Source organism: Pieris rapae, chromosome 13 (assembly GCF_905147795.1).
Source record: "Pieris rapae chromosome 13, ilPieRapa1.1, whole genome shotgun sequence".
In the NCBI taxonomy this organism is placed as follows: Eukaryota; Metazoa; Arthropoda; class Insecta; order Lepidoptera; family Pieridae; genus Pieris; species Pieris rapae.
Window position 1 is genome coordinate 9,443,711 of NC_059521.1, and position 26,636 is coordinate 9,470,346.

General features: G+C 33.7%; 1 protein-coding gene across 1 annotated transcript; it reads left to right on the forward strand.

The window, feature by feature from the left end:
• The first annotated feature begins 6,279 nt into the window (after window positions 1–6,279).
• LOC110995910 (DNA translocase FtsK) lies at window positions 6,280–7,443 on the forward strand. The gene has a single exon (XM_022263317.2). It carries the CDS (start codon window positions 6,335–6,337, stop codon window positions 7,124–7,126), a length of 792 nt encoding a protein of 263 aa, XP_022119009.2. The 5' UTR covers window positions 6,280–6,334; the 3' UTR covers window positions 7,127–7,443.
• Window positions 7,444–26,636: the final 19,193 nt, after the last annotated feature.

Here is a 26,636-nt window from a genome sequence, read left to right on the forward strand (position 1 = left end):
ATTTTTCTTATTGAAAAATCATACTCAAATGCCGTCAACGCACCATCGCATAGTCTATGGGCTACGATGACTGCCCATTTTTGTCCCATAGGCTAGGTTGACCTCTATTCTATATAAAAAAACGTTTGACCCCTTAAATATAAATAAACTGAATATTGCTATCAATTTAAAAAAACAAAGCCTACTACTCCCTGAAGAGCCGGTGGCGTATCCAGTAGCATGAATCAATAGTCTAGAGCTGTCTTTAATAGCAGTCTCTCTAGACCTCCTTATAAAAAAATACTGGGATACTTAATATATTACCCTACATAGGAGGAGCTCGGATGTTCGTAACATTTTCGACGATGCTGATTCAGCATCATACTCTGGGCTTACAGTAAAACAACAAGCATAACGTAAATATTTTTTATTTATTTATTTATAACGTAATCTTACAGCTAACACAAATATATAACACAAAACAATTATCCTAAAATATAAGCAAAAATGGAACACATAATATATATTTTATATATATATATAAAATGTTCATACATTTTTGCACCACAACTATGTTGCAGCTGACCACTGCAGTATTTCCAAACCAATTCGACTAAGGATAAGAAAAGAGCGTAACAATTATTAAAATGCCAGCTACGCACATACAAGCCTTCTGGCAATGTGAGTGTCCACGGGCGGTATCATTTAACTTCAGACGAACGGATCCTGCCGTTTGCCTCCTGTCCGCATTAAAAAGGAAAATATAATTTTTTTTTTATATATAATAATAATAAATTATACGTTTTTTCGAACATTTCCCGATTATCCCAATATATTTTGTTCTTTATTCGCACAATAATTTAAATAAACAATGTTATATACTTGGATTGTGTAAATAATTGAATTACATTTCAAAAAAAATCCCACATACACAATCTCGCGTGTGACTCCGACAACCATTCATAAATAAAGGCTGAGTTCATAGACTCTTTAACGGCCCGCTTCTAAACCAGTCGATGCTTTGTAACCCTGATTCTCACTTCATTCATCATGAAGAAGATCACCTATTTGTAAACAATTCGAGGAAGACAAAGATCCTGGGAAGTATATAAGAAGTCGTTTGTTATGTACTATAACTGACGACACTAGAAGATATTGTATATTACTGATAAGTCCACCCATTGAAGTCTAATTATAAGTCGTTTTATTTTAATGTACAAGAATGTATAATTTATAGATGCAAACTTTTTATTGTATTTTATAACGAATTGATTGTACTGATTTTAAAGGTATCGTCTCAGTGTGACCATCCAAAAAAAGATCGTTTTTCACTTTTTTCGCACAGTTAGAATAAGCTAATTAGTCTGGTTTTTTTACAAATAAATGCACAAATGTAACGGCCGACATGATTTTTATATGTTGAGTTATTAGTTATTTCAAATTATTAAAAACTTCGTTCAGCAATCCTCATGGTGCTCACTACGGTAACGTAATTTTGATCTGAATCGAAGAAAATATTAAGGGAAAATAAAGATACAAAATCGTCAAAGAAAACGGGCCGTTAAATTGTAGTTAACATAGGACAGATTGACAAACTGGCTGTATACCGGAACTACATTTCCTAGCTTAAAAATAATTTAAATTAATGTTAATTCCTAATGATTACTAAAACATTACAGAAACGACAAATTGAAGGTAAGCTTCCAAGGCGAACATCCACGTGCTTAGTGTATGACAAATTGATTCCTTTTAGTTTTTATATCCTGTTTTGTTTGAGGGTACTAACCAGCCAATAACCTGGTTTAAGGATTAACCTACTCTACTGCTACATTTAAGAATAAGTTAAAAAAACGATCCTGATACTTTCTTCTTTTTTTATAGCTATTAGTATGTTGATCTTTCTCCTGATTTATATATTTTGTGTCTGACACACGTTCTAGACTTTTAAAAGTAAGGCAAGCCAGCTTCCTCACGCTGTATCCTTCACCGTTCGAGCTAATGTGCGCATACCCATAGAATGAAAGTCTATTGGTGCATAGCCGGGTTCAAACCTACGACCTCAGGATGAGAGTCGCACGCTGGAGTTATTATTATACGTTTTCTATAAAAGTCAAGTTATTATACGTTAACAAAATTAGATATATTTATAAAAGTAGGTAAGACAACTAGCGATTTTCTTTGATCAATAAATAAAGGGAAGAATTTCAATGAGGTCTTTTTAATTAGACACTTCATTCTCAGACATTGCGTCAGCATAATATTCCAGACGATTCTTATCTATCTGGGTCTAGACGTAAAGAGCCTAGAAATAGCCATACGCCATTATGTGCAATATTTTTCATGCACCGTCAGGAAGGAAGCTTGCTTTGTAAGTATCCGGATTACACGGTATTTTCCGCTATTTTTATATAATATATCAAACTGTTTAATGCAAATGGTCCGGGGGCCAATTCCGACACAATATGGGTCAAAATATCATCTTATAGGCTACGTAACACCGAAATCATTGAGAACTGGCTAGTTAGAAACATTGCTAACGAAAATGTTTTTTGAATTTCAATTTTAGAACTCTTTGGTAACCTAATGAAGTATGTTCCATTCATTTGTCATTTGTTTTTGTGAATTGGCGGCAAATCTTAAACTCTTGTTACACGTGAAAATGAACCTAACGCGAGTAAATTTTCGGTCAATGATTTATTATGATTTTCGTTTTGGGCTTCCTCGACAAGAAAGCGTCTTGGCTATGATAGGGGATGCTTATCGCAATCTCAGTTACGATCCGCTTGAGGGACGTCCTTTAACAACGACTACTGTAAATAACATCATTACTGTGTGCCGCATCATAGAGGATGATAAGAGAGTGAGAGTAAGCCAACGACTAATTCAACGGAGGTGACTCAAATGCTGTATTTAGTCACTGGTCACCTTTCAGGTGGATTTATTGCTACGAACCCGAAACCAAAAGACAATCAGCTCAGTGGATATTTCCTTTCGAGGATCGACCAACCAAGGTAAAGGAAAGAAGAAGTACTGCCGACTGCGAAATTTGATACAAATCTTTTAATCAAATAGCATTTAATCAAAATTTAAACACATAGGAATCGCTTTTAGTAAAAAAACAAACCCAATAACCTATCTCAATACATTTTTGTCCATCTGAGACAGACATCTAAATCCAAAAATAACAGTTCAACTACGCAAATATACAATCTTAAGATTTTAACTTACACCAGTATTTTAAATAATTAAAAAGCTATTTTATATGTTTTAAACAAAGACACGTATATTTTAATATTATTAATTATTTGTACGGTTTTATTTACTTTATATTGACTATCAAATATGAGTGCTAAGAGCAAAGACATTGCATTCTTTTCGTCGCCGAAATGGATTGTCTTCGTAAGTTTGGTGATTGGGATGCAGATAGGAGATCGAATGTCACGGTCTGTCAATCCACAATCTCCGATTGTTTTCTATCTTATTAATTATTGGGTTCGGGCGTAAGTGATTCAAAAAGTCAATCGATGTTTAAAAACAGGTCAGTAACCTATGTATCAAGGACAAATACTATAGTAACAGCAAATAAATGACGCATGAACATTCACTACGGGGGTGTTTAGCGTAAATAAGTGGTTTTAGTTCTGGCCTTGTAATAACCTGGTCATGTCTGGTCTTACATATAATAATCATTAATTTCTAATATTGCTAGTCCTCACGTTAGGATAATATATATTTATATACAGGAATATGGAATAAATTAAAAAATAGTAACACACCGATTTAAACACACACTATCACACATACTTTATTATATATATATATATGTATTGTGTTTGATTAGTTTTTTAGCCAGTGGGGTAAACCTTTAACCTTTAAAAATTATAACTTATTAACTGCACATTTTTAACGAGCATAAACAAGTTCATTTCGCTGGCCAGAGGTAACAAATTTTGCTGATGTCAAAGTAAAAAAAATGTAAAAAGCTTTGAATTTACTAGTGATTTTTTTATAGAACAGGGGGCTAACAGACATGCCGCAGATTGCTCACCTAATGTTAAGTATATATATAGTATACCCATGAACACTCTCAATTCCAGAAGCCACTGCGTCGCCGGCCTTTTAAAAATTGGTACGCTCTTTTCTTGAATGACGCTAAGTCGAATTGGTTCGGAAATATTTTAGTGGAAATCTAAAAATTCTAGTTCAATTTTAATAAGCACGTAGTAGATTGCAAGAATTTAACTAATTATTGCGAAACAAGAACAAAGAATGCTTTAAAACTAGACTATTACCATAAATTTTTAGACCGTGTGAGTCACATTGTTATTCTGTACTTACCCCAATATTAGTTGTCTATTAACCTGTCTTACGTATTACAATTATATTTCTCACAGATACTGTAAGTGCATGGTATAGCCCATCGTTTCTCAACCATTTGTATGTCGCGACATACGGAAAAGCCAAAAAGTTACGTATAATATTTTTATTTATTTATTTATAAAACACTCCTGTCGTAACAGGTGACCCTCAATTGAGAAGAGTAAAGAATACAATTTACAGACGAAGCCAAACGAAAGAAACAAAAATATTACATTAATTGGGAAAAACAAAATTACATAATAAAAAATACAAGAAATTACCTAACTACTATAGGCACTAACAAATAATAAAACTTCTTACAGTTCACTTAACGAACAATGAAAAAGGCTATGTATTTCGGTAACTAAATTAAGACACCGAATCATATGTGCCCTTTTCAGAAGGTTAGTCCTAGCTGTAGGCACATGAAGTAAAGGCGGGCAATGTCGCTTTCTGACTTTATTAATAAATGAGTCTTTTGTATTTTCCTATTCCTTTAATAAATGTAGTTTGTATTTATTATTACAAGTTTATTAGGGGTATATAAGAACACCTGTAATTTTTCTTTAGGTGACTTGCTTCTTAAATTTCCATCCTTTCCACCTCGAAGCACGGCGTTCAGACATATACATAGACATACCCAGCCGTATTTCCAAACCGACGGTTCTTAGGAGCCTTCCAGAAACGTGCGTACCATTCCCTAAATGGTCCCAAGTGTTATAGATGTCCATTGGCGGTGGTAAAGACTTTATTCAAATATCTTTTGCCTTCTGTCCTATAAAAATTGTCATCCCGGTCATGATTTATGATTTTTCATCTTGGCAATGGGTAAAAGTAAAAATTCAATTCAAATTCAAAAAAAAGTTTAAACACGCGACCTCAGGAATCAGATTCGCAAGCAACCTATACTTTTTCGTCAGTTGTCTAAAAACAAATAAAATGGCTACAAATTATGAAAAGCGAATCGCATTTTTAATTAACATTCACCTAATTAGTTTGACATGTGAATCGTTTTCATATATTTTCATAAAAATATCACTAGCCTTAGCTATTCATACGAAACTCATTTATTGCCATCTATTCATATTCTGTTGATAGTGAGCTCTGAATTTAATAACTGTGATAGTTTCTATGATATAACCTAGTTTATACAAATGGTTGCGTACATAATATTGGATTGATAAGACCTTGGAAATTTACTGTAACTAAGTGTAAAATATATATGTAGTACAAAGACTCGTCAAACATATATCAATCTAAAGAAAGACAGAACAGCTTTATTATAGACTATAAAACAATATTTAGGTAATAAAGTGCACTAGTGCACACAGATTCCCTGTATTGTGGGCAGCAATTCTATATTGACATGTAAACTGTACTTTATGATTTCTACATCAACAGATTTATATTTAAACTATTTTTGCACTGTAAGAATATTTTATGTAATAGTATTTTCCACCCTACCAAAATGTGAGGAAATGTTTGAACAGGCGGGAAGGCTTTTGATTTTGAGTTTTTTTACGTAATTATCTAACCAGACAACTTCTTATAATGACCATACTAGTATTACAAATGTTCTGTTTTTAAAGTATAGAATTTAGATCATATATTGTATAGTTACACTGCATTCCCTGTATAAATAACTATGTATTTCTATATAAATATATAATTTAATAAGCAGCACAATATTTTTTTTAACCAATGTATATTTTTATTACTCGTAGGCTTCGCGCGCACAACCTGACATTTAAATCAAGTTAAAAAGGCAATACAAAGGACGATCCGTAATCCTCGCCTTAATGTCACTTCCTACTTAATTACGTCCAAGCATCCGACGTTACCGCAATATTCGCAATGTGAATGATATGTTTTCGCGGTCAGCGCTCGAAACCCTTCCAATATCCTTCAAGGCCTAAACTGTTCATATAAAACCTGCGACCCGCCCGCCACGCACAATCTGTTACTTTCACGCGAGCAGTGCACATTTTGAGCAAAAATGTACAGGCTCATATTTGTCTTTGTTATCGCGATGGTCGCGTGTCAGCAACATGAAGGAGCCAAACGCGTACCCAAGTACGCTGGTGATCCGAGAACGGCCGCCATCGTTCAAGAAGCGCGGTATCTCAGTGGAAACGGTGCTTTCGGCTCGGCATACCAACAGGAAGATGGAATTAACTTCAAAGAAGAGACTGACGCTGATGGTAACCGCAGAGGCAGTTACTCCTACATCGACCCCACTGGACAAAAGAAGACGGTGAACTACATTGCCGGCAAGAACGGTTTCCAAGCTGTCGGCGACCACATCCCAACAGCACCATTAGGAGCGGCACCTACACCTGGATATACCCCAGACCCTCGTTACCAGGCACCTGAATACCAATCTAACCAATACAGTGCTCCTCAGCAGCAACAGTACTCAGCGCCACAGAAATACTCGGCCCCCCGTAGCTACAACGCACAGCCAAGTGTTGATGACGGTCAGTACCACCCTGAGTTATACGAACAAGGGAACAACGCCGCGCCCCAGCAACAGTACCAGGCACAACAGTATCAGGCAGAGCCTCAATACCAGCCTCAATCTCAATCTCAATTCCCCGTGAACAACATATACCCTGGAACACAGCAAGCACAGTACAGCGGTGTACAATCGCAGCAGTACAACGCACCGCAACAAAGGGAACAGTACTATGAACCTACAACCCCCGCTCCAACAAGATTCTTCCCCCCAGGCAAGTTCAGTCTAAACAGAGCACCTGACGGATACACTTACTCATTCCACAAAGTTTAAATATAATCGTCGGCAAGAATGAGAGGTAGAAAAAGAACATCGAGGGTTCCCCCCAAGCATTTCTTCATTGTTGTTTGTTGTGATAATGTGATGGACGTTTTGTTGTTGTTGAAGGTTCCATCGAAATGCTTAATTACAATTTGTAAATAAATGTAGCTATACCGAAATTATATTTAAATGAATTCCTAGCTAATGAATTTACTGTACTGCGGTAAATATTTAATTTACTGTTCTTTGCGTAATGTGCTCTGTTTTATCGCTTAAAGTTGGACGCAAGTATCTGACCTAGTCCACGTTAATAAAGATATAATCACATATTGCATCACTTTATTTATAAATTACATCTAACGCCCCAGTTCTGTATACCACGTAATAAGTAGGTTGTTCATTTCTCTAGAAAAAATACTAAATTCCATTTGTTTTACTAGAAAAGTCTTCGATTGTAGAAAATATTTTGAAGTAATTCCCGATTGGAATTGATTCTCAGATTTACCTGATCAAACAGTTTTTTTCAAAGAAACACAAGGTTAGCTATCACAATAAAATTCCACAAAAACACATCATTTCACAGCCCCCTATTATGTCATGTATATCTCCTACATAATAACTTTGTAGTTCTTTATTAGATAATATATAATTACCTTAATTATATTAAAACATAAAAGTTTAATTAACACATTCCGCATTCATACAAATAAAATTATGACGATCGTGTATTTGGAAGTTTTTATATTTAACTATCACTTCCTGTTTCGCTCCCAAGGCGTTGTCCGCATTCTACAATACTTGCACAAACTGGATCACCTTAACGCTTATAGAGGTTATTATTAATTCAAGCGAATAAAGTACCACGCCTTTCTATCAAGCCTACTATACTCGAGAATTATTAATATGAATTTCGAAACATCAATTATCTACGCTTTTGTTACTGCTTTATGTAATTATTATGACTTGCAGTCTATATAAAAATAATATACAATTACGATTGAGAAAGTATATATTATTACGTAATCTATATTAATAAAGACTAGATGATATTGATTGTATATCCAAATATGTACCGTAGCGACATCTAGTGTAGTTTATGTTTAAACAGTATCTATGTAATTGTCTATGATAAAATATACAAGTCAGTCTGTCTTTTCCAACTCACTCGTTTATTTTAATTAATACTATAATTGGTCCGCGTTGTATTTAATCGTTACATTGATGAAAAGTCTGTATTAGATTATTTAACTCGACCTTTTGAGACATATCTAGTATTCACGATTAGCTAGGAACACACAGAATTGTACAAAAGAGGCCTTTGTAAATATTTTAAATTGCTACAGAACCGCCTTATATTATATCGCGACAGACATTATACTGAATAAAAAATCATATAAATTAGTGGCGGTAAAACCCTTTTTAGTTGGGCTACAGATTTCTATATATTTTTCATGATCATTTGGCAATCTTAGGAAAGATCATTCTCACGCACGCCATCGACTCTTTTGGTCTAAGGCAAGCATAAGCTATTTTTTAGTATTGTAGAAAATAGAGTCAACATAATATTACTTATTAGCCACAAGTATTGTATAGGCTAGATTGTAATTCATGTAAATTCGCTTCTTTTTTGTGAACTTAATTGTAAGAAAAGGAACCGTTATGTAAAGTACGTTTCATTAAAATAATACTAGCTAGTAATATTTTTCTAAGATTTCTTTGGAAGATTATAAAACTTAATATTTACGTCTAGACTCATCGATTAACGCTGAAGTGGCATTATAAATTCATTATAACATCTTTAGGTTTCTACAAATTTTAACGGTAATTGAATAAAATGTAAATGATGTATTAATAATTTTAGTCAACACTATAAGAAACGGATGCTCTTAATTATAATTATAATGTTCAGTTAGAAATGAGTATATCAGGCCTATGATTGGTGACGCCGTCGCCGCGTAGAATCCACATAGCGAAAATATATTTTTTTTAATAAATACATTTACCAATATTACTCTTGTGGTGCGAGACCTTATGAGACCTTATTTTAAACACACATATATACAGTAAATTTCGTAAAATATATTACTATTCTTATTCTATATTCATAGGCGAGTGGGGGCCCGTCGTCTCGCCTCCGCCATGCCCTTGAGAGAGAGAGGAATTTCTCTATCTTATTGCAGCAATCTCCCAGTTACGATCTAAAACTTCTTAATATTTCAGGTAACCTGTATATCGATTTTTAGCGAGAATTTACCTCTTTGAGTAGTCTTCGCAAATCCACACACATTGCCATTAGGAGATTCATATTATATGTATAAAATAATTTTCTACAGGTTGTTATTGATATCTAGTTAAGGGCCTGTTTCACAATGTATGGATAAAGTGCCAAATAGCTATGCAACACATAAATTATTCGAAAAATAAAAGTTCCAAATAAGATACTTGGCATTTCATGACAAATAGCGCTATATGACAGTCCTGAATCGCAAAAATACTGTTTATCCTACCAATAAGTAATAAATAGCTTATTTGAAGCTATGAACTTATCCGGACATTGTGAAACAGGCCCTTAATATTTCATACTTTGTTTGTAAGTGCAAAATAACTTAACTATAGCAATAATTAAAAAATGTGTTTTTGTGCAACTAAAACTGACACAAGAGTTCGAGCGAGGAAGGCATAAATCGCACCACTGCGCACCACTACTATGTGGAATCTCGGAATAGACTCGGAGTTCTTCAAGAAATTAGCTTACTTCTTAAAAAGTACGAAGTAAAGTAGACGCAAAGTCTCCAGCCCGTTTGTTATATTTAAAAATATATATAATAAGGGTATAACATATATTATATCATTAATAAGCATGAATTGACACACTTGTTTTGCATTCAACGCGAACAAAGTAATATAGATAGGTAGGTATATGACCTACCTATCTTTCATTGATAAACCACAAAGAGAATGTTACAAATTACTTCAGTTGGCGTTTTAACCTTTGACGATTGGTCATACGAGTGATTGTATTGATTCGTTGCAACAAGCGATTTCTTTTTAATTGAAGTTATTTAGACATCATTGATAATCAAACTGTGTGCAATTGAAGTTTATTGTTTATGTACTATTTGACAATATATAAGACAAGTAATATCATCTCATCTATGTTCTATATTCAAACTGTTCAGATTTCATTTTAAGCATCCACCAACTGCTGACATGGGTCGCGTGTGTTCCGAATACAAAAGATCACTCGATTAATATCATGTATGTGTGAGTAGGTGTACGTAGTATTTATTGTCTTTAAATAATAAATTACATTTGAATATTGCTCTGTCATATTGATTTCTTGCTTCCTCTCAAAGTGAAAACTCCTTCAAGGCCTTATTTGTCGTAGTGAGCCTGCCCGATAGCTTTGAGCATTTACCATGGAGAGTGTTCAAAGGAGTTGTTCTGATTAACACCTGCAGCTAAGTTTACCATCATTGGACGTCGAGGAATTCCACTCGTATCACCTCGACGTCTGCCGTTCCACAACTGCGCGTTTTTCTAGACTGTTTTTGCCGCGCATCACCACCTTGTGGAACCAGCTGCCCACTGAAGTATTTCCGAACCAATTCGACTTAGGGTCCTTCATGAAAAGAGCGTACAAATTCTTAAAAAACCAGAAACGCACTCGCGAGCCCTCTAGCATCGAGAATGTCCATGGGCATATCACTTAACATCGAGTGTGCCTCCTGCCCGAACGTATGAATTCTATTATTTATATGAAAAATCCAATTTTACATTAGTGTTACGATTTGAAGTATTGTAAGGAATGGATGTGTGATAAGAACATGTATAACTAAAATTATTCCTTTATTATAAATGTTGTTATAAACATCTTAATAACTTAAAAACATAAATTCACCGAACTAAAGTCATTATATGTTTAAGACGGAGAAATAATAATGTTAAAAGAAGCTGCCTTGCCGGGAGCTTTAATAAACTTAGCTATTAACAATTTTATTGTAAAGGAAATGGAACTCAAATGCACCTGGGTCTTGATGTAAAAAGTCAAAGCAAAAAGCGGTAACTAGGCCACTCTTATAAACCAATATTTCAACTCGAGACATTGGTAAATGCAATTCTTGTAGAGCCTTAAGTTAATAAGGTTTTATATACAACGGGAATAATTTCTAATTAAATATTTACCCCATTGAGACACTTTTTATTAAAAACATTGCCTCGATTGCTGAAAAACATTCGAAATATCAAAATGAGTTTCGTTTAAATTCGACATTTTAAATAATTTTTCACGTGAATGCATCTTTTAAATTGAAAGATTTGAATGCAGCTTTTAGCAATTATTAAAACCGAGAGATCTATAATGACTGCCAAATCCATAAGATTTTGACAGCGGAAGTCATACTTCTCCCAAAACAAGGTTTTTACCTCACGAAACGGAAAATGGCTAGTAAAATTGTATGTTTATATCTACAAGTTCTGGAAATAACACAAATTAAAAGACAAATGTATTCAAGTTTTATATTTATCACATAAAAAATTTTGTAATACAAGGAATTGTAATCTCTGGTTTGTATCCCAAATTGCAAACACATATGTGACAATAATATATCTGTGGCATGTTATGAAATAATGAATAATACATAACATTTTAAAAGTAGTTTTGATTCTAGTTAACATTATTCTCGCAATGTATGTGCACTTAAACGATATCAATATTTTATTTGGGGCATTATCGCGATATCAAAATCTGATAGAAGTGGTATTAAACATTTCATTAAATTGAGTATCGAAACGTCAATACGATACATCAAAGTGATTTTATAACTAGTTTAAACAAGGACTACTGACAAAAATACATAACCAAGGAGTTTTCATTGTTATAGTCACCGATACTATCAATTTACTGATCTGTGGAGGCGCCAGCTTAATATTGAATGCAATTATTAAGCACATTTTCGTATTTAGTATGTTGCTTTTAGTATAAAAGTATTTTTATTATTATTGAGGGATTGTTAAATTTATTCTTTTTCTAGTTAAATATTATAAATGTAGTATTTTTTGTATTGAAATGATTACATACATAACTCGTTACAGGTGCTTGATCTAATTTTAAAACGTTATGAAAATTGTTATAATTTTCATTGTTTTTTCCCGCAAGAAGCCGTCTTTAAAAACTGGATATCGAAAAACACGCTGAAGTGCCCTTTACCCCATCGATATTAAAGTCCAAAGTTTAAAGAAGTTTTTAATAGTGACAACCCTAAAACTTAAGTATTAATTTTTCTTGTAGCAAGTCTAAAGCCCAGTTTTTAAAAGAAACTTGAAGTTTGAAATATTTCAGAAAATAGTACAATTTACGTTAAGTGAAGCGTTGTTTAAAGTTTTATATATAGGGTTGCCAGCTTTATCAAACAATTTAACAACACTTTACGATAAATTTGTTTTTCTCGTAACAACTTAACTTAGCATACAACGATTTAGCTAATAAAAAAGCAACTTGAAGAACGCTTCCGTATGAGCATTCGTTAGAGAAAAGTCCATTCTATTTCCGCATGATTACTCCAAATGGGAAAAAGACGCACACAATACGTAAGCAATTTGCGTTAAAAGAATGTAAAATCGTCTACAAATATGCAAACGTTTGCCTCACGTAGGTCTTCGGAACACGTTCCATTATTGGAAATGTAAGAATCGCGCTTTGTCACTTCCTCGCACCATGTGAGGATATAGGAAAGAAAAATCACGGCTCAGTAGATTTGTAGTTCAATATGCATTGTGCACCTTTGAGGAATTCAGCTTCAAATCACGAGCGACGGGAATTCGTGCAACGACACGACAAACACTTGGCAATTGGCAACTTTTCATACTTTTGTTTTAACTCTTTACTGGATTTTTGCGGTAATGAAAGTAGGTCGTGGATTTTAAATTTTTCGGTTTGAGTTTGAAATTGGAACGTACTTTGTGACTTAAATTGCTGGCTAGTTACGTCCGTTTACGTTAAATTCTTCCTTTTGTTCAATGAGTTGTGTTTGTGTATTTTTGTTTCCTATATTTATAGTGCTGGAAAATATTAGGTATAGTGGAAGAATTTGGAAGAGGCCTTCACTCCATTGGAGGTCAAATACCAATGTTAAACATTGATGAACTTAATATAGTCTAATGTAGTACTCCAATAAAGGCTATTTATTTTTCGGTATTAAATGACTGATTTTAACTTGGCAATTAAACGGAGTGGCGAAGAGCTTATTGCTAGTTCTTCTCTTCAGTTCTACGCCCTTGATTTGAGAACTGTCAGTAAAGGTAAAATTTAAAGTATTCAATGTATATTTATTTTTGAATTCCGTAAGTGTACATTAAGTTACCTATATGAATAAATTATTTTCAATTTGAATTAGAGGCTCATCGAAATTGACCGAGATGGATTGATCAAGACAAAGACTCGACGTAGTGATCAAAATGTACTTGGAAAATAAAACACAGGTCCGAAATTAGGAAAATTATTTGCACCAGATCTTACTATACAGGAGAGGAGAGATATGATTGATTATTGAGTTTAAGGCTTTGTTTCAGAATCGAGACTTAGCGATTCTGACTCCTGTAATATAAATAAATTTAACATACTCATAATCACGCATAATACTAATATTTACATTTTATTGAAATTATTTAAAGAAAATATTGGCACAATAATCAAATAAATTTCTTGAACTCGAATAACACGTAAATTGCGAGGCTATACCTGACACCAAGGCCCTGTGAGAAGCTGGAGAAGAAGAAAACCATTAATGTATTCGTTTAGTAGTTACATATTAGAACTTTGGATGGAAATTCTGTCCCATAACTTCTTTTGCAGTAAACGCAGATTTTATATTTATTTATATTATCATTAGCACGTATACATAAGTAAACAGTATAAATATAGATACAAAAATACATGGGTGATCATATACTGGTACATGATCATCTATTGGGGCATTTACCTTTGTAATAATGAATTTACGTAAAAAGTGTCAAAGTCACTTCTGACATACGTGTAAATACATAAGTTTAGAGATTTTATTCTTCTCTATCAATGTACTTTTTGGTATTAGTTTCAAGCCAATACTCTGAGTTTTAAACAAACATGAACGCGTAATTAAGTATGACAGGTTTGTGGCCGTTTCATTGCGTGTATGCCGACACAATCCCACGGGAGGCGGAGGTAGGATAAAATAATACTCAAGGAAGCAACATGGAAACCGGATCGATAAAAGCTTATAGAACAATATACCAATAAGACATGTCATTGCCATCGGTGTTTTTGTTTGAATTTTTATAAATATTTAAGTCTGAGATCCTTTTAAGGTTTTCGTATGTGTTTTATGATAATTATAATCTAATAGGCAAGAAGGTGATTCTCCTGCTTTTCTTGACACACGCCGCGGACTTTAAGGATTCAAGCAAAGCCGGTTTCCTCACGATGTGTTCCTTCACCGTTTAAGCCAACGTAAAACGCACATAGAAAGAAAGTCCTTTGGTCCAGCCGTGTAACGAACCTACGACCTCAGGATTGAGAATCACGCGCTGAACCCAGTAGACCAACACTGAATTTTTTGTTAACACTCATTTTTATCGTTCTTTATTTAAAATAATGTAAAGAGTTATTTCTAAGACCTGGTAACGTCTTGAAGATCCGGCATGCTTTGCTTTGCCAATACATGAATACTATATAATAATATACTACTGGAGAATCACCCTCCGGACATCTACCACATTCCGCAAAGACTGCTCTTCGTATTCTGGGGCCCTACTCTATATGCAAGGGCTGCGACGCCAACCTTCTGGCAATGTCAGTGAGCAAGTTCAGATCCTGCCCTTTTTCCCCGTACTTAACATATTAAATAAAAATTTTTTTTTCGCGTGCGTTAACATTCTTGATAATATTTGCTACGCAAGAGTTAATTTTGTATTTTTTTTATAGAACAGGGGGCAAACGGGCAGGAGGCTCACCGGATGTTAAGTGATACCGCCGCCCATGGATACTCTCAATGGCAGAGGGCTCCCAAGTGCGTTTACGGCCTTTTAAGAATTCGTACGCTCTTTTCTTAAAGGACTAAGTCGAATTGGTTCTGAAATACTTCAGCGTTTGTTTTTGTTTCTCAATGATTATGAATTAGTATAAAATAATCAAATGTAACAGAAATGTATTGTTTCTGTAAAGCCTTGAAGATATATAAATAAAAAATTAGTTCTTATTGTCAATAAAATCGCTATAACGTATTATTGCAATATTTAACGGTGAAGAAAACTACCGCGTCGGCAAAGTGACATTTCGATCATGTTTTATGACAGACAAGCATTAAACTCAATCGAGTTCGGAAACGCTCAGTGAGCAATGAAGTCGGGTTTAGTGGCAATAAATTTTAGGCCGTTGTAACAAACGCCAACCTTCAACTTCGAATGCGAAGAAAATCTTTTTTTATTTGGGTCATATATGCCTAAAATCGTTACTTAATTATATTATCGTTTTTTAAAGAATGGAAAATTTTGGTATTGGTTAAAAACCAGATTATTTATTTATTTACTTTCAGCTCATGTATGGCCAAGCTTAGACTAAAACATACTTAAATATATGAATATAAAATAACATAAAACATAATTAAATACAATTAAGTTATTAACAAAATTGCCAGTAAATGCTATTCTCTAATCTCTAGTATACCCTCAAATCAGAGTATACTGCCACTTACGCTTACCAAACAGATGTATGAATAAAGAACTATATTTATATATATGTTGCTTTCTAAGAGAAGTGTAGAAAAAAATAATTTACTTAAGTTAACAAATATTAATTACATACATATTTAAAATGTGAAATCGAATAACATCACACATTTACAATATTCCTAACTTACATAATAATAAATTAAAATTAATGAATAGAATATTGGCAAAAAATTAAAGTTTGTTAGTGTGGAAGTGTTAATTAATGCTGGCAACATTTATTCGTTGAGCAAGGAAAGCACTAGCTCTGGGGTCAGCGGTACTACCTACCACACGCTACATACACCTTTAATTATCATTCTTATATATAAACACTAAATCAATCTACTATAATTTGAATATAATTCTGTCTTTTACCACAATATCCATTTATTGATTCAATCTGAATCAGTATCTACATTTAACTCCAAAGCAATTTTAATACATCACTAGTTTATATCCAAGCGGGTTTTAGTAATCGAACTCTACTCAAAACATATTTGTATAGAAATCAGTCTTATTAATGGTATAATAAAAATAATCAATACATGACACCATCGTGAGATGCGACTGTTTGGCGCCAACCCCATTGTCCGTCCATGATTGATGTGTAGCAGCACTTAGTTATGGCGTCAATTAGAAACAAATTAATAGACTCTGATCTGAATAATTTTTGATCCAGACATACCACTCTCGCTTCATCCACTTTGAATTTCACCATACATTAAAGTTTTAAAACCGCTATTGTTTGACCGATAATACAAATTATATTGGCGTCTATGGGAATCAAACAAGGGCCCTCGCTCGTACAGATAAATATAAGATAGTTGTATTAAAAGTTAAATATCGATATCAAACGTCAACTGTCATTATTCCAGTGTATTTTATATTTTATATAAAGGTGAATGAAGTCACGTCGAAGCTTTAGTAGTAAGTATCAAACCTAGTGTAATTCGTGAATAGATATCTATATAAGTCCATAAAGCAGTGAGATATATAAGTAATATAATTATTACTAAAAGAGTGGCGTAGAGTTTATTTGCCAGTTCTTTTTATCCGTCATTCACCCTTGATTTGAGAACTGGCAGTAAATGTAAAATTAGAAGCATTTAATATGTTGACGTTCAGAAGTGTACATTGTGTTCACTGTATTACATTTATTTAAGAAAATATTTATGGGACTGAGGCAAATTTAGAACGGATCATATAGTTTAGAAATATTGTAGTTGTAGTAGTAGTAGAGATATTAATCAAGAGAATTTCCGAAAATTTTACCCACAAGCAAGAAACTCAATTTCCCGTTCGCCAGAACAATTTTCTGCAAAACACTCGTATTTAGTTCGTAAATATTAATAAAGTTCTGTGTTATCTAAGAACGTAGAGACAGTGGAGCACGTAGCCAGTGCAACTGTTTACTTAAAGAGATTATTTCCTTGTACAAAGAGACATCCCCGATTCAATTATCACAAATTCAGCGTAATTAGCCAGCTAATGTTCATTTGAGTCTGTGAAACATTAATGTGGTGTACACTAACGATAGTGGTACGCGAAAAAGAATACTAAATCTTCTTTTTAAAAGTCTTATATTAAATAAAAACAACTGAAGTTTCAAAGTAGTACGGTTCGGTGACTGAATTATCGAAAATTTTTGAGGCAAGCAAACCTGGGATATACGCCATGTATGTTACTACGACCTAATACAGTCTACAGTTTATTTAGTTTGTATATTTTCTCACAAGAACTCTCCCGATTTTTTAAATCAAGTTGAAAGGGTTCGATGGCCATATATAATATTATTTTTGTAGAAATCTTGCATTAAAGTATCGACGTATCGTACGTATATATTTTTGACTCGTCATTAATAAACTTATTACATACAAATTATCTAGGGATAATTAATTGCTATGTCTCAAATCTATTAAACAATCATATGTGTTATTTAAATCTCTATATAATAAAACAGGCGGTAAATATCTGTTACTTGATACCTTTACTTGCCTTTTAATAGTCGATATACATAGATATAGATATCGACTACTAAAAGATAGTATATAGATTTACCAAGATCTATATTTATAACAAACAGAAGCTAAACTGTGCCAACCATATAGTACTACTGACGCCTTCAACCCATGTTTCATATACAAAAACATATTGATTTATTAGGGTCTGCCAGCAAGTGTGCTAACCGAGGTGGAACAATTAAACTTTTTGCTTCGGCTTGCACTGCATCTCACGTCCGGAAATTATGAGCGGATCGTGACCACGCAAAGAATGATAGAACCCTTTTGCTCGACAAAAATGCGGTCGGGGTAATGTGTACAACATATTTCGATACGTTATTGTATGGTTTAGAAAAACTGGGATTTTTCATATGTTACTAGCAGCCCCCGCGAATTTCGTTTCTCCTAGTCTTCCATTTTTGTACATACCAACATGGAATATTTTTCTTATTATAAACCTTAGAGTTCGAATTGTTAGTTCTTAACTAACAAATAAAAAATAAGGGGTTGATAGGTGTTGTATACGTATTTTTGTATGCTGTATCATTAAAAAATTAAATATAACTTAACAATTTGGGTACCTATAGTTTGTTATTCGTAACTTTTAAGCCAACCATTTTTTCATCTAACTTTAAAAACTTTAATCCTAAATTAAACCAATGTCCCGTTTTGAGTCAAAGAATAAATGGTCACTTTATTATGCATCAGTCTTTCCTTTTTTTTATAGAACAGGGGGCAAACGAGCAGGAGGCTCACCTGATGATAAGTGATACCGCCGCCCATGGACACTCTCAATGCCAGAGGGCTCGCGAGTGCGTTGCCGGCCTTTACAGAATTGTGACGCTCTTTTCTTGAAGGACCCACAGTCGAATTGGTTCGCAAATACTTCAGTGGGCAGCTGGTTCCACAAAGTGGTGGTGCGCGTTCTTGAAACCATTTGTGCACAGCCATGAATCGAACGCTCGACCACGGGGTCGGACGCTTAACACCAAGATGGCGCATAATTAAAACGTTTAAACAAGAAATATGTATGGAATATTGTTTCTTAAATATGTAAATTAAAGCTGTGTACGCGACCCGGATTACGTAAACTAATTTAAATTACACCCGCTCGTATTCCAACTATAAGTCTTAATTAAAAGTTCATTTGCTAATCCAATGCTTTCGAGAGTAAATAATCAATTTGAGCATGCATAACTAAGGGTTATTTAAAAAATCCTTCTATTTCCTAATTTTATTGTTCTTTCTAAATAAAATATGTTCTATATATTTTATTAGTTAACCAGAGTGTTGTACAAGCTTTCGATGGCTTTAATATTAACGTTGTAGCTCTTCTAAGCACGAATCCCATTCTTGCTATGCTTTCTTGCAAATGTCCACATGATCTCGGAAATTCAGTTGGGCATCCACTCGCAACTCCTACGTCCCTCACTGACGTTTCTAACATGGTTGGCAAAGGTAGAGAATCTGGAAAGGTGGAGTTCTGAATGGGGTTGGCAGTGTTCAACCAATAATAATATAATTAGTAGTAAGTTTGTGGAAATGAGGGTCCATTAACTATATGTAAATACTTACAACATTTGAAATGGAAATTAAAAATCTTTAGTTAAATAGTTTTGAGTGTATAATACTTTGTTATACGGAGAAAAGCTTTTAAAGAAAGTTGCGTAGTTCATTAAAATATTTCTGTTTGTAAAAACTGCGCAGATTAATACCTTGCCTGCACTCGAGTTTTAATGGTGCACTAATGTACTATTATCAATAATGGTAACTTTGCAGAAAGGCAACTTCATAATGAGGGTGAATATTCGTGCGGAACGAGTGGCATAACTTAAAAGACGTGTAAACTTCTGCGTCATTAAAAGTTTTTAGTTGAAGGTGGGAGATTTGTGCCAATACTAATTAGCCACTTATACACAGCTTCATTTATCAGCAGGGTGTGCAATCAATTCAGCTTGTCTTGTATCAATATACTACTGTACCCACTACTGTACCATAAGTATCATACAGCGGGATCAAAATTACATCTTGAAACAAATATCTAATTGTTCGTGGTTATAAAAACATCGGAGATTCATGAGTACCTCAAAATCAGGACTGTCAAAGAGGAGATTCAAATCTTGAGTATGAAATATAGAAAAAGGCTAGAAATGCAGCCTAATAAGCTTGACACGCCACTTACCATACCAGACCTAATTAAAGGCTTAAAAGGCGACAAATCCTAATATTTGATAGACGAGGTTGACAGAGAAGAACAGCTTCGATGGAGATTTAGCTCTGAACCACTAACAGCTCTCAACACTTCTGCTCATAGTCTAGCTGACTGATTGCACGATAAAGACTTATAAAAACATACTCCTCTCAAACGACTCGACCGATTCTTATGAATTTTTTATGCATATTCAGTATGAGAATCTGCTACCATTTATCTTTCAAATCCCTAAGTGATAAGAGAGGTCCACCCCTAAACTTTTAAATTTTATTTTTATGATACAACATACAAAAATATATACAAGCCTTACTTTTCACCCCTCCAGGTTTAACCCCTATTTTTTATTTGTTAATTAAAAAAACTTATGGCATAAACTCTGCTCTATATAATAGAGAAAAAATGACAGAACAACCTAAAAAGTTTTCATTCTGGAAAACCGAACTGTCTCTGGCATAGCAAAATTATCCAATTTGGTATGTACAAAAGTGGTAGGCTAAGTCAAATTACATTAAGAAGAAACGAATTACCCTCAAGAAGTTTCACTTGAAAAACAATTTCTAAACACGATAATTTATCGAACCGTAATAATCTCCCGTCCAGAGCGTACCATTGACAGTATAACATGACAAACAACGCAATAGCTGTGTTAAAACATGTTGCCTTCATGTTAACGTCAAAACTATGAAATTCCTTTAGAGTACGTACTTTGCCTGAACACTATAAACGTCAATAAACTTGCTCTCTTGGACGTGTACATATGAAAATTATGAGAAGTTTCTAGGGATTTAATACAATAACTTTTAATTATAACTTTGTGTTTAACTTGGTGTGTACGTCGTTGTTGTCTGCGACTGGGCGACTCGATTGGGAACACAAAAAGGTTTTGCAAGGCTGTGTCTTAAATTTCAGAATTTTCTCTATGATTATTTTTGACCATAAATAGTAATAATAATAATCCTCCTTATTCGTTGATCGACGAAAACAACAGCTCTGGGGTCGCCGGTGCCATCAGCCAGACGCCAACTTAAATAATTAGCTCCTGTAAACTTAAACCCCACGACCTAAGAGTCTCTACTGCAAAGGGAACCAAATCAAAGTTTGAGGAAAGAAAGTCCATTTGTCCACTGGGATCGAATCTACGACTACAGGGATGAGAGTCGCACATTAAAGAAACTAGGCCCACACTGTATATATATAAAACAATTATATTAATCTCTACAATTAATGTCTGGAGAAATAAATAAAACTTAACTCTCGTAAAATATATATAAAGTTCCCTTGTTTTCCGTCACAAGTCATAAAGAAACGTCAATATGCTTACGATCCATAAATCTTCAAATATGTCGTAAAATTCTCAGTGTCTTCGCAAACTTCATTTGCTTCAGGGTTTGATATAGCCCATCTTAACGACGGAAATCAACATAATTCATGTTGTATATGAGTAACAACTCTGCATCTAAATATGTATATATTTGTTTGTGTATTTTCTCTTTCTCTTGAAATCCTAATTATGTGGGTTTTTTTGACATGATACGTGTAAACATAAGTTCTTATTTATAAACCTTACACAATATTAACATCACATTAAATAAATAAATAACGTGTGAAACTCGGGGATTGCGGCGGTAAAGCATAGCATTTTTTAATCAACTTTTGCAATTATATTTTTTTTTTAATTTGCAGCATTTTTTTTCTTTGATATTAATTCAATCTACCACTAGTAGACAAGAATTAACACGCTATATATATAGCATGTCTCTAACGCGTACCGGTTTCACTGGCCGTCCGTCTAGGGCCTTGGGTGGGTGTGATATATAGAAGGACTTTAATGTAAAGCAAATTAATTTTTTATAGAAGCTGTTTTTTAAAATAATTTTTTAACAAAATATGATTCTCAAATGAAATAAATAATAATACATACTGATTACTAATTCTATAAATTGTGAGTTGTGATTACATTTTTGAATTACTTTAATATCACGAGATTCTATTTTCTAAATCGAATTAATTAACATTAACATATACTTACATATTTTAGTAAAAGTGTAAACTGTCATCGCACACTTGAAGCCTATATGAGCTCTTTAGTTTTAACAACACTCAAATTAAAAAGTAATTTAACATTTTCGTTTCTGGTATTATCCCATAACATAATCGTAAGTGTCACTTAGATTAACGAACTCTTCAATAAGTCAATTTAGTTTTTTGTTAATCCAGCAGTTAATATAATTATAAGTTCATTTATTACACAATTAAAGCTATCCATTTATATGTGATCATATCTTTACAACAACCGCCACCGAAATTGAAAATCATTTAAAAATAATTTTCAATCAATTTGTCAATAGTGTCATATAATAAATAATCAGTGGCGCTACAACCTCTTCAGATTTCTGAATCTGTTTCATGATAATTTTTAAATCTAAGTAGATGATCAGCCTTCAGTGCCTAACACACGCCGTCGACTTTTTAGGTCTATGACATGTCGGTTTCCTCACGATATTTTCCTCCACCGTTCGAGCAAATGTTAAATGCGCACATACAAATAAACTCCATTGGTGTACAGCCGGGGATCGAACCTACGACCTCTGTATCAAAGTCGCACGCTGAAGCCACTAGGCCAACACTGCTTCTATAGTTCTTAATAATTTTTTATTTATTCTAAATTGTGGTTACATATTCGTTCCGTTTATTGTATTTGTTTATTTCGGTTCTTTACTTAACTTCCATCTTGAATTTGTGATCTCATGTGTCTTTATTGAATTATTAAATTGAAATACTGGTTATATGATAAAATAGGCCGGGATTTCAGAAACAATAAAGCTAGTAACCGAACAAAGTTGCACGCAAATTGAACGTTAAAGTTCTGTGCTCTGGGAATAGAAAACGTCAGCGGCTCGTAGAAAGGCTATTAATTATGAGAAAGGAAATTGAAACCCCAGTGGAAATGGAAAAGTAATAAAATGCAACAGCGATTGCAAGATGAGTGCCTTAGCAACTGTTCGAAGGATCTACGCGTTTACTATTGCACTTTAAATAAGATCTGTCGTTTGTTTTGCTTTGAATACTTTCAACGGAAAACGGATTTGATGAGAAAATTTTTTGCTCTAGTTCAGACGTATAGGACAAAAAACCTTTTGTAAAGCAATCAAGGTTTCTTAAAATAATTTACCTAAAACATTAAAAGATCTTTTGGTAGAACATGTATTTGGTATGGCGGATCCGACAGACGTTGTCCTGTCTACACGTCTTTAATTTAAAAATTTCAATTTTTAATAAGACATTTTGATGAAAATTATTATTCAAATGTTATGACAATATCTAACGATCCAGCACATGGTCACACACGATATAACACAATGATAACAAAACTTTTTTAAAATTTCGGGACAGACTAAAATTAAAATTCGAATATTATTTAAAATTTGACACTGCGATGGTAGCGCCGTCTGTCGGATCCAATGTAAAACATTCCAAAATCAACAACAACTAATAAATTGAAAATTAATTAAAAAAACATTGTCCAGCGGACAAAATTGTGAATCTAAACCATTCCCAGATCCCCTTGAACACACACAAAAAATTTCGTCTAAATCGGTCCAGTCGTTTAGGAGGAGTTCAGTCACATACACACGCACACAAGAAATATATATATTAAGATAAATCAGTGGCGCTACAACCTCTTTAGGTCTTGGCCTCAGATTTCTGAATCTGTTTCATGATTGTTTTTAAATTTAATATGTGATCTATAGCAAGTATGTAATCAGCCTTCAGTGCCTGACACACGCCGTCGACTTTTTAGGTCTAAGACATGTCGGTTTCCTCACGATATTTTTCTTCACCGTTGGAGTAAATGTTAAATGCGCATATAAAAAGAAACTCCATTGGTGCACAGCCAGGGATCAAACCTACGACCTCAGGCATGAGAGTCGAACGCTGAAGCCACTAGGCCAACACTGCTCGCTATCAAATTAATATTAATTATATTTTTTTCTCGTAAAAATCATTTGAATTATTTATTATATTTGAATCATTGAATATTTGGATTAAGATGTCTATCTCAGATGGTCAAAAATGGATTGAGATAGGTTATTGGGTTTGGGTGTTAATTACACTTAAATTTATGTATGATTCAATGACATAAATACGTTTGCTACCCTTTGGTAATACGATGCTCATACAAAATTTACTCCCATCAAGATAAGTATAATCACATGGCACCGTGAAGAAACTTGAGTAAAGCGCATTTAAATTGTGTCACGTTTTAAATTAAGTTACGGATGTACTGGAGATAAGTAACAAAGTGACAGGATAGTCTCAAAGGAAACAGAACATTTTCTGGGTCAACTTGCATTTTATTTGCGCGCCTTAAAGACTGTATTTACATTCAAGTATCGCAAAGAGCGCTACGAATATTTGCTTAGTCATCTAGGAGTCAATTTAATCTACGTTTTGTTTAATGTTTTTAACCAAAGGCTTAATTATAATTTCGTTATTAATATAGCGGTTTCGTTACATTTCTAGTCTGTAATTTTAAAAATAATGCCTTATACATTACCCACAAGCATGGGCGGAATTTTTGGGGCTCTGGGCTATCACGGGGAAGTCCCACGTAATAGACACGCACGTAAAACATATGTCGCAGTAAAGTAGTTAATTTAATCTCTAGATAGTTCATTAAACATCGATATTCAATCAAGTCGCTAAAATTTAATAAGTTTCCTAAACGTTCCCAGGGAACAAGACTAACCTAACCAAACCATTTACAATAAAACAAAACACGGAATTTCCAAACTCTCACTTCTTCATGATGACACCGAAATAACAATAACAAATGAAATAATCATGGCGGAGTGCTACCATCTTTTTTTACAATTATAATCAACACGCTGGCTTTCGGTTAGACAGATAGTTAAACATTTTCGACGCTGCTTTATTTAAAACAAATTGCTAGGGACTTGATTAAATATTGATCATGAATTAACTGTTTAGAAATTCAATAACTCTGATTTAACTACTTTACTGCGACACTTACACCGACCGAAAACAAGCGACGGGGAATTCCCTGTTACGTTCAATAGACGCGCTTGGATTGATTGATCTCAGGGATTCCAATGTTATAATGGGATTTATTTAAATTTCAGATATATTTTTAGATTCACAATATCGCCTATTGTTATCAGTGGAGCCCACGGTGCTCAAACAGCTAGGTAGATTCGCCCCTGTATACAAGGGGTAACTGAAACTTTTTTATGAGTCGAATATTGTGTCATAGACAAAATTTAAGCGCTACGCGATCTAACGCATTTAGAATGTTATTGATTAGGAAACGTATGATTTTAAGTTGAAGAGAACTTAATACGAGTTATAGTTTTAAGTATTTTGGTTTATCCCAATTATTTTATTTGCTTCATACATACAAAGATGATTATTGTTTTCACTTTGTGGTTGAAGATATTCATGGGCGGCGATTATCACTTTTTCCTGAGAGCCCTCTGTCATAAATTGATAGTGTTATAAACATTTAATCAATTAAACATCTTCGCTTTTGACGTTGATAAATGTACTTAGTTACCTATATGAATGTGTTGTTTCTGATTAAATGATATAGGTACTTTAATTTTGTTATGGAAGAGCTGGGAACCCATAAAAGGTATTTTTTACTTAAAAGGGTTCCCATATCTTACGCATTGCATATCTACTTAAAATAAATAAACTAAACCAGTGCCGGTACAACCTCTTGTAGAAAAAAAATCCATTGGTGCAAAGCTGGGTATAAAACCTACGACCTCAGGATAAGAGGCGCACAAAACACTGCTCTTGTATGAATGAACACATTTTTTTTAACGTTTAAAAACTTCAAACAAAAACAATTGTTAGCATTACTTAATAAAGTTTCCTACCATACTCTCTTAATACCTTTTCATATTAAACAATGTAAATTGACAGAAATTTATAATTACAAAAGCATTTCAAAGTACTGATTTATAACCCTTTAAAAGTACCCTTTAGTACTCGAAGCCTACTAAACCCGGACTTTTACTTAACTTCGCCATAATGTCTTCTACGTCTGGAGGTTTTGATAATAGAATTATTATAATTGAAGTGCTTAGGGGCTTTTCCATACTTAGGGTTGATAAACCGCTTCGTGGTGTTTTACTTACATTCAAAACAGTTATTATGTGTAAACGTGTAATTATAATTGTAATTATGTAAAAATAGATTTGCGTGTTGTTCCCACGAGTATGTAAGTGCGTGCTCCTATTTCTACATGTCTCCTGCTGATAGAGGACAAATCTTTGTTTGTAATTTATTTTACTATTTTTTACTACATATGATGTCATATGGAACATGGTGTAATGTTTTCAGCCTCTTACAAACGTTGCGTAAAAGAAAAAACTTGGCGATTAAAAAAAGTGGCGGAGAGTTAATTGCCAGTTCTTCTCTTCCGTTCTACGCCCTTGATTTGAGAACTGGCAGTAAATGTAAAATTAGAAGCATTCAATGTATATTTCTTTTTTGACGTTCATAAGTGTACATTATGTTACCTAATTTCAAAAAATAA

Coding starts and splice junctions, on each gene's coding strand:
- LOC110995910 (XM_022263317.2), top strand. CDS start 6,335: ATGTACAGGCTCATATTTGTCTTTGTTATCGCGATGGTCGCGTGTCAG.